Source organism: Hemitrygon akajei, chromosome 7 (assembly GCF_048418815.1).
Source record: "Hemitrygon akajei chromosome 7, sHemAka1.3, whole genome shotgun sequence".
Lineage (NCBI taxonomy): Eukaryota > Metazoa > Chordata > Chondrichthyes > Myliobatiformes > Dasyatidae > Hemitrygon > Hemitrygon akajei.
The window spans coordinates 59503312-59517324 of record NC_133130.1 but is presented as its reverse complement, the minus strand read 5'-3'; the positions used below and the strand labels follow the sequence as shown (position 1 = coordinate 59517324).

The 14013-nt window shown below is 37.7% G+C and overlaps 1 protein-coding gene across 6 annotated transcripts in view; it reads left to right on the top strand.

The window, feature by feature from the left end:
• The window catches only part of asb3 (ankyrin repeat and SOCS box containing 3), an 89798-nt gene that overhangs the window by 42106 nt on the left and 33679 nt on the right, over positions 1 to 14013 (top strand). For all 6 annotated transcript variants that reach the window (XM_073050954.1, XM_073050956.1, XM_073050955.1 and 3 more), the window contains exons 8-9: positions 1730 to 1978; positions 13649 to 13782. In XM_073050954.1, coding sequence (XP_072907055.1) covers positions 1730 to 1978; positions 13649 to 13782 — 383 coding nt within the window. The remainder of the gene's footprint in view (positions 1 to 1729; positions 1979 to 13648; positions 13783 to 14013) is intronic.

Genomic DNA, 14013 nt, shown 5'->3' with positions numbered 1-14013 from the left:
GGTCAGTTAGTTCCTTGAAAATTGAATTTAATACAGAGAAAACATTATTGATATCAATCATAATATATTTAGCAAGGAATAGTCAAAACATTGAAAGATAAATTAGAAAAAAGATGGGTATTTTGCTGTAAATATAATCTACTTTGTAAGTGAAAAAAAATTATAAAATATGTAGATCCTACATGTTTTTTCAGTTTTATTTGTTACAGTGTGGTGGAGTATCGTGTGTATGAACAAGTAATTTTGATTCAAGCAATTAAAATGCTGACCTCATTATCATTGCACTTAGTTTTTGACACATCTTTTCATTAAGAAAATGAGAGTATGCTAAATAATAAGTTCATTTTTCCATCTCATTACGTCCAATGCCATGTTTCATTTTTTTTGAAAAGTAAATCAGAGGAAGGTAAATTATTATGTTTTTATCAAAGTTGCTTTATGACTTGTCACCTATTTTATTTCAAGGATGCTTTTAATTTGTAGGGTTAAACCTGAAAATATGTATTGAAATGGAAAACAAGCAAGAATTATGAAATTTCAGAAGTGTGGTTATATAACAGCATGTCTATAAGTTATGGGAAGGAAATTTTGATACTGTTTTTGATTAGTTCAGAATGGAGGGTCCTCTTTTCCTTATTTGGTTCTGTTATTCAGTTTTTAAACTTTCATTAATACAGAGATTACTTCCAGCTTTGGTCAGGCAGAACTTGAGAACTGAATGTTTGATAATTGGTGTAAAAAATCTGATTACATTCATTAAAATTGGAAGTGACTTTACCAACTAGTCAATGAAAACCCAACAGATTGATGTATTACAAGGTAATGGAATGAAGAATTGTATTCAGTATATATTTGGCAAACTCAACTATACAAATCAGCTTTCAACTGTGCTATGCCTAATCACAATGGTTATGTTTATATTGTAAAGATTATTTGCAAGTTGTGTTTGCAAAAAAAATGATTGCTTTATATTGTCTCCTGACTTCTGAAAGGTATTGTTTTAGAAGTTGGACTGCATATCAAAAATAAAAGCCAATTCTTTCCAGAAAGGTATGGAAATGAACAGGGAAAGATTCAAACTTTCCTGTGGCTTTAAATTTAATCACTTTCTTAAGTTTTTGGATGTGTACTAATGTTTGAATGATGCCAAAATATAATGAAATACTGTACAGTTTTTTTAAACTATTAGTGGGGATTTGTAGACGTCAGTTTATTATTACTTACGATGACATTGTTGATATAGTTTTACATCTGGATTAGGCTGTCAGTGATAAGTTTGAAAAATAGTTTGAGCAAAGTAGCAGTTTTAGCCCAAGGATTTCGAAAGTGAACCATATACAAATCAAAATTTCTATTTTTTTCACTTGTTTATGACTTAAGTAATTAACAATTTTCAGAAAGTCCTGCTGTGGTAATTCAGTAGCAAGTAGGTTCAACTTTCATTTTGTAGGCCACTACTGGTCAGTAAATTTTACATTTTGTATGAGGGTCATTATATGATCATTGTATGATCTGAAAGTAAATCATTATGCTTGACTTTGACAGAAATCCCAAGATTGCAACTAACAAAAATAAGTCTTTTATTGTTTGTTTTTCTCTCTGTATGAGCATTGATTATTCAGTTTTAATCAGTCTATTAAAATAGTTTGTGATAAATGTGAAGATTTGTGGTTATTTGACTTAAAAAAACTGATTCAGGACTAATGTATTTTTAAAATTATTTCTCCAGATTTTCTGCAATTCCCATTCTCCTGAAAGCTGGAGCTGTTGTAACAGGTCTTCATTATTCATATTGTCTACAATATCAGTACTTCCACTTACTGCAGTTTCTTCTGGAAAAAGGCTACTCATTACCATCAGGCAGTCATTTAGCTGGCATTATAAAATATGGATTATTATCAGAACAACAGTTTAAGCACTGGTTACCTCACCTTTTATTAGCTGGATTGGATCCTGTGGATTTGCTTAGTGAAGCTTGGTAAGTAACAATTTCAGAGAAGCTTCAAATTGTTTTTTTAAAATAATGTCTAAGTGTCTTGCTTATACAGTATTTAAAATAGAAATACATAAAATATGCATATTTACAATAGACAATAGGTGCAGAAGTAGACCATTCGGCCCTTCGAGCCTGCACCGCCATTCTGAGGTCATGGCTGATCATCCACTATCAATACCCAGTTCCTGCCTTGTCCCCATATCCCTTGATTCCCCTATCAAGAAGATAACTATCTAGCTCCTTCTTGAAAGCATCCAGAGAATTGGCCTCCACTGCCTTCTGAGGCAGTGCATTCCAGACCCCCACAACTATTTGGGAGAAGAAGTTTTTCCTTAACACTGTCCTAAATGACCTACCCCTTATTCTCAAACCATGCCCTCTGGTACTGGACTCTCCCAGCATCTGGAACATATTTCCTGCCTCTATCTTGTCCAATCCCTTAATAATCTTATATGTTGCAATCAGATCCCCTCTCAATCTCCTTAATTCCAGCGTGTACAAGCCCAGTCTCTGTAACCTCTCTGCGTAAGACAGTCCAGACATCCCAGGAATTAACCTCGTGAATCTACGCTGCACTTCCTCTGCAGCCAGGATGTCCTTCCTTAACCCTGGAAACCAAAACTGTACACAATACTCCAGGTGTGGTCTCACCAGGGCCCTGTACAAATGCAAAATGATTTCCTTGCTCTTGTACTCAATTCCCTTTGTAATGAAGGCCAACATTCCATTAGCCTTCTTCACTGCCTGCTGCACTTGCTCATTCACTTTCAGTGACTGATGAACAATGACTCCTAGATCTCTTTGTATTTCTCCCTTACCTAACTCTACACCGTTCAGATAATAATCTGCCTTCCTGTTCTTACTCCCAAAGTGGATAACCTCACACTTATTCACATTAAACGTCATCTGCCAAGTATCTGCCCACTCATCCAGCCTATCCAAGTCACCCTGAATTCTCCTAACATCCTCATCACATGTCACACTGCCACCCAGCTTAGTATCATCAGCAAACTTGCTGATGTTATTCTCAATGCTTTCATCTAAATCGTTGATGTAAATCGTAAACAGCTGTGGTCCCAATAACGAGCCCTGTGGCACCCCACTAGTCACCACCTGCCATTCCGAGAAACACCCATTCACCGCTACCCTTTGCTTTCTATCTGCCAACCAGTTTTCTATCCATGTCAATATCTTCCCCCCAATGCCATGAGCTCTGATTTTACCCACCAATCTCCTATGTGGGACCTTATCAAATGCCTTCTGAAAATCGAGGTACACTACATCCACTGGATCTCCCCCGTCTAACTTCCTGGTTACATCCTGGAAAAACTCCAATAGATTAGTCAAGCATGATTTGCCCTTGGTAAATCCATGCTGGCTTGGCCCAATCCTATCACTGCTATCTAGATATGCCACAATTTCATCTTTAATAATGGACTCTAGCATCTTCCCCACTACTGATGTTAGGCTGACAGGATGATAGTTCTCTGTTTTCTCCCTCCCTCCTTTCTTAAAAAGTGGGTTAACATTAGCCATTCTCCAATCCTCAGGAACTGATCCTGAATCTAAGGAACATTGGAAAATGAATACCAATGCATCTGCAATTTCCAGAGCCACCTCCTTTAGTACCCTAGGATGCAGACCATCTGGACCTGGGAATTTGTTAGCCTTCAGTCCCATCAGTCTACTCATCACCGTTTCCTTCCTAATGTCAATCTGTTTCATTTCCTCTGTTACCCTGTGTCTTTGGCCCATCCATACATCTGGGAGATTGCTTGTGTCTTCCTAGTGAAGACAGATCTAAAGTACTTATTAAATCCCCCTGCCATTTCTCTGTTTCCCATAACAATTTCACCCAATTCATTCTTCAAGGGCCCAACGTTGTTCTTAACTATCTTCTTTCTCTTCACATACCTAAAAAAGCTTTTGCTATTCTCCTTTATATTCCTGGCTAGCTTGTGTTTGTACCTCATTATTTCTCCCCGTATTGCCTTTTTAGTTAAGTTTTGTTCTTTAAAAATTTCCCAATCATCTGTCTTCCCACTCACCTTAGCTCTGTCATACTTTTTTTTTAATGCTATGCAATCTCTGACTTCCTTTGTCAACCACTGTGGCCCCTTTCCCCCCTTTGAATCCTTCCTTCTCCGGGGGATGAACTGATTTTGCACCTTTTGCATTATTCCCAAGAATACCTGCCATTCCTGTTCCACTGTCTTTTTTGCTAGGATATCCGTCCATTTAACTTTGGCCAGCTCCTCCCTCACGGCTCCATAGTCTCCTTTGTTCAACTGCAACACTGACACCTCCAATCTGCCCTTATCCTTCTCAAATTGCAGATAAAAACTTATCATATTATGGTCACTACCTCCTAATGGCTCCTTTACTTCAAGATCGCTTATCAAATCCTGTTCATTACACAAGACCAAATCCAGAATAGCCTTGTCCCTGGTCGGCTCTCGTACAAGCTGTTCCAAGAATGCATCCCGTAGGCACTCTACAAACTCCCTATCCTGGGAGTTCAATATTTGATTGAAATACTGTATTATCATTGGACTTTATATTGGTAATCTTTAACTACTGAGCTTGCATGCAGTGTTTCATCTAGCAATTAATATTACAACTGACATGTTTTGAAATGAAGTGCTTGAAATGTAACGTACAATTGATTTATAAATGAGACTTTGCATTTGGAATTAATCTTTAATGGGATTTCAATCTTACAGTAAGTAAAAATTTAATGTTGCAAAACAGTAGCGTACTAATACATATCTTAATACTGTAGTTTATTCTACCTAAAAAAAATTCTAGAATTAAAGCAGTATTGATTCATAATCTTGAACTTTACTCTTGTTCTGTTATGGGTGTTAAGTACATCTTGACAATCTGTGCATTGTGATGCCTGTAAAATGAGTTAAGAGTGAGAACAGTATTTTAAGAAAATGAAAATTAATGAAGAATAAACAGAAGTCTTCCATTTTGTTTTACTGACTGCTGCCAAGAAATACACAAAAAAAGAGAAAATCTTGTAAACTAAATTCCTCAATTCCAGAGCTTGTCATGGACTTTAGCAGTGCAGGATCTAAGCCGGCATATTGAATTTGACTGGACTATGATGTAACATTAAGTGAGCAGATTTAAAACTCATTCAAAATTCACATTAGCATTGATGCATTTTGGACACTTTCTGGAAGGTAGGACTGGAAAATGCTGATAAAAAATTAAACGTTGTTCATAAGATAAGACATTTGGTTGTACTTCTTGTCACGTCAAATACCAGGTAATATTAAATGGTACCATTAATGGTAGCAGATGGTAACAATCTTATGCCACTTCTGGTACAACCTGGATGCTGGAAATCTTGCAGATTCCTTCAATCAGAAAGAATAATACAAAGTGACTCATTTTACTCTACCTTGCTTTTTGTATCAGGTTCCAAATGGGATGGGCAGAGTGTATCACTAAGCTTCATTCCACTGGTGATCAGGAGCATTTGCAGACTTTGAAATCTGCCAAGTGCATATTTTGAAACTGTGTAGGCATGAATGTGCAGACCTGTACATGATCTCTTTTAAAGTAACAAATATAAGTATTATGTAGACATACAATGAAATGTGTACTAATCTCTGCTTTTAACTATTTGTCATCTCCTCCTTCTCCACTTCTCCCCACCTCTTCCACCAATTTTGGAGAGGTCAAGTTTAGATCTTCGAACTGGTGACTTGCAGATTGTGGGTTCCAACAATTTCTTCCCCCTTACATTCTTCAGGTTTGCCAGATTTGCAATGAATTATTACTAGCCATAGAAGGCATGCCTTCTACATTTATTATTTTCTCAACTAAGAATTTTCCATTTTGGCAAATTAATTGAAAACAGGTTGGGGTTGTATTTTTCATGACCATTATCATTAAAAATAGGCATAAAGTAATCATCATTTGTCACAGTTATCTGAAGTATTGTTCAGACATAAAATACTGCTGATTTTCTCATGCGCAACTCAAAAGCTCCTTTACAATGAAGACTTCTGGGCAAGAGTAGACTCCTTTAGAGAGCAGGCAACAGTTCTTTGTTTTTTTTTGTTAAACTCTTAAGCATTTAAACAATGTGATTCCACTGTTTGGTACTGAACCACATTTGTTAAGCTCCTAGGCATTTAAACAAACTTTGAATTAAATTTGTACCTGTGCTCACCAAAATAAATTGTAAATTATGGCATTAAAATGGCAAATGTAGAGATTTATTAATTTAAGGGAACCAAAATTTAATTAATTACTTTATAAAGTAAGAAAATAATGAATTTATTTTAAGGCATTCAAAGGATTCTAAAAATACTTTGAAGTTATTAATCAAAGATTGCTTGGACAACTGTAACCTTGCAATCCAGATTCTCTGTCTTGCTTCCCCTACTTTAATTCATTAAGGATGAATGGTGATAGTTCTCAGCCTTCCAAGTGGAATTAGAATAATCCCAAATATTCTGGAGCAATCTCCTGGAAGATTGACAAATAGTATTTTAGGGCAATGCATAAATAAACAAGTGATAAAATTGATTGTTCTCAATTTGATGGTCCCACTATACACCTGATCAGTCCATGTCCAACCACTACAAATATCAGTTTGTAATTACGCGTAGAGATAGGCCCATCATAACATATACATCAACGATTTAGATGAAGGTATTGAGAATAACATCAAGTTTGCTGATGATACTAAGCTGGGTGGCAGTGTGACATGTGATGAGGATGTTAGGAGAATTCAGGGTGACTTGGATAGGCTGAGTAAGTGGGCAGATACTTGGCAGATGACGTTTAATGTGAATAAGTGTGAGGTTATCCACTTTGGGAGTAAGAACAGGAAGGCAGATTATTATCTGAACGGTGTAGAGTTAGGTAAGGGAGAAATACAAAGAGATCTAGGAGTCATTGTTCATCAGTCACTGAAGGTGAATGAGCAAGTGCAGCAGGCAGTGAAGAAGGCTAATGGAATGTTGGCCTTCATTACAAAGGGAATTGAGTACAAGAGCAAGGAAATCATTTTGCATTTGTACAGGGCCCTGGTGAGACCACACCTGGAGTATTGTGTACAGTTTTGGTCTCCAGGGTTAAGGAAGGACATCCTGGCTGCAGAGGAAGTGCAGCGTAGATTCACGAGGTTAATTCCTGGGATGTCCGGACTGTCTTACGCAGAGAGGTTACAGAGACTGGGCTTGTACACGCTGGAATTAAGGAGATTGAGAGGGGATCTGATTGCAACATATAAGATTATTAAGGGATTGGACAAGATAGAGGCAGGAAATATGTTCCAGATGCTGGGAGAGTCCAGTACTAGAGGGCATGGTTTGAGAATAAGGGGTAGGTCATTTAGGACAGAGTTAAGGAAAAACTTCTTCTCCCAGATAGTTGTGGGGGTCTGGAATGCACTGCCTTAGAAGGCAGTGGAGTCCAATTCTCTGGATGCTTTCAAGAAGGAGCTAGATAGTTACCTTCTTGATAGGGGAATCAAGGGATATGGGGACAAGGCAAGAACCGGGTATTGATAGTAGATGATCAGCCATGATCTCAGAATGGCGGTGCAGGCTCGAAGGGCCGCATGGTCTACTTCTGCACCTATTGTCTATTGTCTATACCTGCTATGTCCTACATGTCACCAAAATGAAGTTTACATATGAGTCGGAGGTCTTCTTAATTCACCAGATTGATCATACAGCACCCTCAAGCAAAGTTAGAGGTATGGAGGTCTGTTCCTAATTAATACTTTGTGGTGGTTGGTTGTGACGGTCCTGGCAAGTTCCTGGTCACCCAGCATGGAATATATAATGGTGAAGTGGCGCCCATACTACCTGCCTGGGGAATTTGCTTCAGCTATCCCGTCTACATCTCATCCCAGGCCAATCTGCACTCGTGCAACTATACTCCTTGTTCAACAGCCTTGAAACAGGATACCCTGAGGCCCTATTCATCATTTCTGGTGACTTCAACCAAGCCAAGATCAAGAGTATGTTACCAACATACCACTGTCATGTGTCCTGAACCACCAGGAGCCCGGACACTCTTGACCATTGCTACACAACCAACAAAGACGCCCATTGAACCAACCACAGCCCCGTTGCCCACACTTTGGCAAATCAGACCACCAGGTTGTGCTCCTCCCCGACCACAGACAGAAGCTAAAACATGAAGATCCTTTACAGAAACTTGTTCTATGGTGGTATGTTATCAGGCTACAAAACAACATCAGGCAGCATCGCCAACAGCAGCACATCCCTTCCTGATGAGCTTAGCACATGTGGACGAATTGAACAGAAGGTGTTTGGAATGTCACCACTTACCCTGACAGCCTTCAATGAATCTGAACCTACAGTCATCATTGCAGATACAAGATCAGTTTTCGGAAACTGAACTCATGAAAAGCATCTGTGATAGTATTTTCGGCTGTGTCGCGTAAATCCTGTGCAGATTAGTTTCTGGGGGTACTTGCAGATTTTTTTAACCTATCCGTGCTTTAATCTGGTTTAAGAAGACACTATCATCCTGTTAGCTTAGAAAAACAAAACAATATGTCTTAATGACTACTGCCTGTTCGCTCTGATATCCCCCCCCACCCCCGAATTGTTTAAAGTGACTAGTCATGGCACACATTAACTCCAGCCTCCCTGACAACCTCGACACGCTATAATTTGTCTACTGCCAATTAAGATCTATGTCAGACACCATCTCCTTGGCCCTACATTAATCTCTAGAGTATCTGAACAGAACAGATACAATGTTAAACTATTGTTTTTTTGACTACACTCTGCCTTCAATACTATAATTCCAAACAAACTCATCTCCAAACACCTAGACCTGGGACTCAACTCTGCCCTTTGCAGCTAGATCCTTGACTTCCTGAAAAACACACTGCAGTCAGTAAGATAGTCAACAAAACCACTACTACAATTATTCTCAACACTGGTGCCCCACAAAGCTGCATCTTCAGCTGCCCATACTATTCCCTATACAACTGTATGGCCAGAATCTGCTCTAACTCCCATTTACAAGGTTGTAGATAATAGCACTATAGTGGGCTGTATATCTCATCGCAATAAGTCAGAGTACAGGAAGGAGATAGAGAGCTTAGAAACATGTTGTCATGACAACAATGTTTCAATGTCAGCAAAACTAATGAGCTGGTCATTGACTTTGGGAAGAGCATGGTGCACTTGCTCCTGTTTACATTAATGATACTAAAGTCAAGGGACTTGAGAGCTTCAAGTTTCTAGCAGTGAACGTCACTAATAGCATGCCCTGCTCCAACCACATTGATACCATAGTCAAGAAAGCTCATTGGTGCTTTTGTTTCCTGAAGAAACTAAAGAAATTCAGGATGTCTCTGACCCTTAGCAATTTTTATTGATGCACTACAGAAAGCACCCTTATCCAGTTGCATCACAGTTTGCTCAGTCAGCTGCCCTGCCCATGACATCCAGAAACTGTAGACAGTTGTGGATGTGGCTCAGTATATCACAGAAGCTGGCCTCCCCTCCATTGACTCTGCGTGTGCTTCTTGTTGTCTCAGTAAAGAAGTCAACGTAATCAAAGGCCCCACCAATAATGGGCATTCTTTCCTCTATCCCCTTCTATTGGGCAGCAAATATAAACACCTGAAAGCACGCACCACAAGTCTCAAGGTCAGCTTCGATTCTGCTTTTCTAAGACTATTGAACTGTTTTCTCGTATGATGATATGAACTCTTGACCTCACGTTCTACCTCATCACGACCTTGTATGTTTTTGTCTACCTGCCCTGAACCTTTTCAGTAATTGTAACACTTAATTCTGTATAGTTTTATTGTTTTATCTGGTACTATATCAATGCACTGTTATAATGAATTGATCTGCATGAATGAACAGTATGCAAGACAGGTTTTTCACTGTATCTCAATACATGTGATAATAATAAAGGAATTTAGCACAAATATCACATTAAGCTAGGGAGAACAGTTTTGGAGGAGGCATAACATGTTGATTTTTTCTTCAACAGTAATGATAAGATTCATTTGTAAAAGGATAATTATGCACAATTTTATTGTTCCCTAATAAACTGTAGTGGAGCTATAGTAATTCCATACACCAGCACTCTTTGGTCTTTTATATCTTGGTGATTCAAATGCTTATCTAGATACTTAATAAACTTGTGAGATTATCTGCTTCTACCAGCCGCTCAGGCAGTGCATTCCAAATTTTTACTGCACTCTGAATGAAAGAAATCTTCCTCTGATATGGTCCAAGTATCTTGTATTTTGCTTTATTTAAATTTTAGACTCTTATTTAAACACCTTCTATGGCAAGAAGCTTTATTCCATCCATCTTGTTTATGCCCTTCTTAACTTTGTGTACCTCTATCAGGTTCCATCTCAGTGTCTTCCACTTCAAAGGAAACAAATCTAACTTATCCATTTCCATTCTATTCTATTCATAAATGAAATGTTTTATCCCGAGTAACATCCTGGCAGCCTCCTCTGCAACAATCTTCATTTCGGGCCAAGGCCCTTCATCAGGACTGGGAGGTATTTTTATAATAAAAAAGTCTTCAAGTTCATTGCTTAAATGTTGTCTAGGGGTAAATTTACCTGTCTGCAATAGTAAGGAAAGTTTATGTTCAGTCAGTTAATGTACTGTTACCTAATCCATCGCTCCCTATCTCATTGTTTGTGGGGAAAGCCCTCCCCACCATTGAGCACAGCCGTAGGGAAGTCACATCCATCATCAAGGATCTCTACCATCCAGGTCATGCTCTCTTCTCACTCTGCCACAGAAGCCTCAAGACCCGAACCACCAAGTTGAGGAAGAGTTATTACCTTTCAACCACGAAACTCCTGAACCGGAGAGGATAACCTCATTTGCCCCATCTCTGAACTGTTCCCACAACATACAGACTCACTTTTAAGGATTCTTCATCACATGTTCTCAATATTTGTTGCTTGTTTATTTATTATTATTGTTCCCCTTTTTTGTACTTGCACAGCTTGTTTTTTTGCATAATGATCGTTATCTGGTTGGGTGTGGTCTTTCATTGATTCTATTGTGTTTCATGTAGTTACTGTGATTGCAAGAAAATGAATCTCAGGGATGTATACGGTGATTTATTGTATATGTGCTTTGACAATAAAGTTACTTTAAACTACAAAGTAATATGCTCTGAATTCTTTTCAAGCATCGGTTTGACTTAGTAAGTCCCGAATTGTCGACTGTTTATTCCTCTCCGTAGGTGCTGCCCCACTTGCTTAGTTCCTCTAGTATTTTGTGTGGCTTACCAGCATTTGCAGAATTTCTTGTGTTTATGTTTCTGATGTGTTCATTTGAAAAATATTCCAACTCTTAAATATTTTAGGTGTTAAAATATCCAGATGCTATCATATAGGCATAAAACATATGAATAATCTTAATTTGTAGCTTTTAAATTATTTTATTAAAAATTAATTGGTTCTTTGCTGTGTTTTTCTGCATTAAGATGAATGGCAATTCCCTTCGTACCAAATCTAAGTTGAATTGCTGTAACCTTTTTCCTTGCTGTTGAGCTCTATGACCAGCAGCTGAACAAAACCGAACAACTGTGAACAGTTGAACTGCGCAGAACTTCCCTGGATATATAAGACATTTCTCAGGGCTAAGTTGACTGTCCAATACGTATGGCTGTCTGTAGGCAGTGGAAACTGCTTCTCTCCTTGCTGCAATTCTTTAGCTGATCATATTTGGACCTAAAATGTAGATATTTTACCAAAAATAATAATGATTGATGATTATTATATTCTTATATAATGATTATTATTATATTCTTGAATTAAAATACAAAACATTACATTTTCATGTTTTGTTCACTATTAGGTTTTGATATCAAGACCTGTTACAAACCTGATGTTTATAGAATTCAGCTTAAGCCAATATTATTCATGTTTTAAAAAAGTGGCACATTAATAGCAAATTAATGCTGGCAATGTATTTGGTTGACTATTTCTGGGTTCATGATTCTCAGGTATTTTTATTATCCGGGGAAATTTACCTATCTGTAAAAGTAAAGCAAGTTTACTGTTGTGTGAATTAATGTACTATTACCTAATCCATCATGGGGAACTCATTTCCTCTGAAATTTTTTTTCAAGCATTGGTATGGCTGATTGATTATTTTGCTCAGCTCAAGAGGCCAGCAGCATTTTGCTGATACAACTGGTACTTTCTTTTGCTTAGTTTAAGTATGCCCTTTTTTCAAAATACACTGAATTTTGCCAAAAATTTAAAGCTTTTTAAAAGAATGAATTAACTCTTCTCGGGCTTCCAGCTGGGTACAGGTATCGATTATAAGTGACATTTCGATGACAAACTCTGCCATCTTCATCAGAGATTCCACCCTTTTCTTTATAAAAAATATTAATATCTTGAGATTTTTAACTTTTTGCATTTTTCTTTATGGTAATTGAACAACCTGTATGCTAAGCTGCATTTTATTTTCTGAACTGGAGAGCATGCCATGTATGTTTAAATACCACTGTCATTTTGACAAATATTGATGGTCAAGCAGGTTTTTTAATGAGATCCCTGACTATATATAAGGCTTCATTTCTGAACCAAGTGCATCTCACTTTTTACTATGTTTTACATCAGTAATTAATATCACTATTGCCTCTTGTCAGGCAATAAAATGGTGTTAATGAAAAATCATACATGATTCTCCTCACATACACTGAGACCAGCTTTTTACTGAAAATGTAGGCAAGGTTTCACTCTCCCAGAAATTATAACCCTGCCTTGAAGCCTTTGTTCAACACATAGTACCTTCAATGATCTGAATGCTAGAAGAAGCATTGACATGGAAATTCACTGGTGCACTTAGAGCCATGCACTTACTCCTTTTTGCATGCTGTTCTAATGATTGTATTGGTTGTAGCCCTGTGCGTAAGTTGGCAGTTAGCAATGCTATCAGTCACACTACCCTGAAGATTGGGAGAAAGCTGTGGTAGCTGTATCCCTGGACTCTGGTGCAAACTCATGTGTTAGTCATTTGCCTCTATCCAGTGGCAAACCGAGACCTATGTGTTGCCAGGCACGAGGTACCAGTTAGGGCCCCCGCATTTAGCTCCAAGCACTGACATGGTCCAGAGCAGATCTCTTGCTAAATTAAATACAACTTCAGTGAGCCTTTTTAAAGAGCTATTGCAAACAGGATTGGCTTTAAGGTTCCTTGAATTACCAACACTGCCCTGTCCACATTCTATCCCTTGTTAATAGAATATTTACTTTGCAGTCCCATCTAAGCTGGAATCCCAGTGAAAACATTCTGCTGAAGAGCAACAGTGTTATGTCAAGCAAAAACCTGCAGATAATGAAGTCTAAGATTAAAACAGAAAATAGTGAGAGATATTCAGTGGAGAGAAACACTGTGTTAATGCTTAAGACAATAAGCTTTCATTAAAATTGGAAATATGAGAAACCAGGGAGATGTTTGTGATGGAATGAAGACCATTTCTTTCCATGAAACTTCATTGAGACACATCATTTTTTATTTCTCTAGAACTATGAAAGTGCTGGTTGCTTGCATGTTCTGTGTACATTTCTAGCATTTGATTATTTGCTTTTTAAAATGTTGTATATTTAGGTGCATTTTTATTTTTGTTAATCTGCAGGCTAAATACAGCTGGGGACAGCATGCTTAATTTTACACTTGAGTTTACAAACTGGAAAAGGCTTCCTCTGGTTGTGGCCCAAATACTTCACTGTCGCATCACAACCTCTAGTTGGGTTGAACAGACACAGTTTGGTATGTAATTGTTTTAAATACAAATGACAATGATAGCTTTGTTTTGATTTATTGTAATATATATTAAGAAATTTATTTTGGTTGTGGAAAATATTACACTCTAAAATTCTCTTGATCTATTTCATGGAAAATGCTTACATTTAGCAAATAGGAATGAGCAGATATGTAAGTAGCAAAAGAAATAAATTCCAGTTTGGAATGTGACTTGTTGGTCTTGCCCAAGCAAAGGAA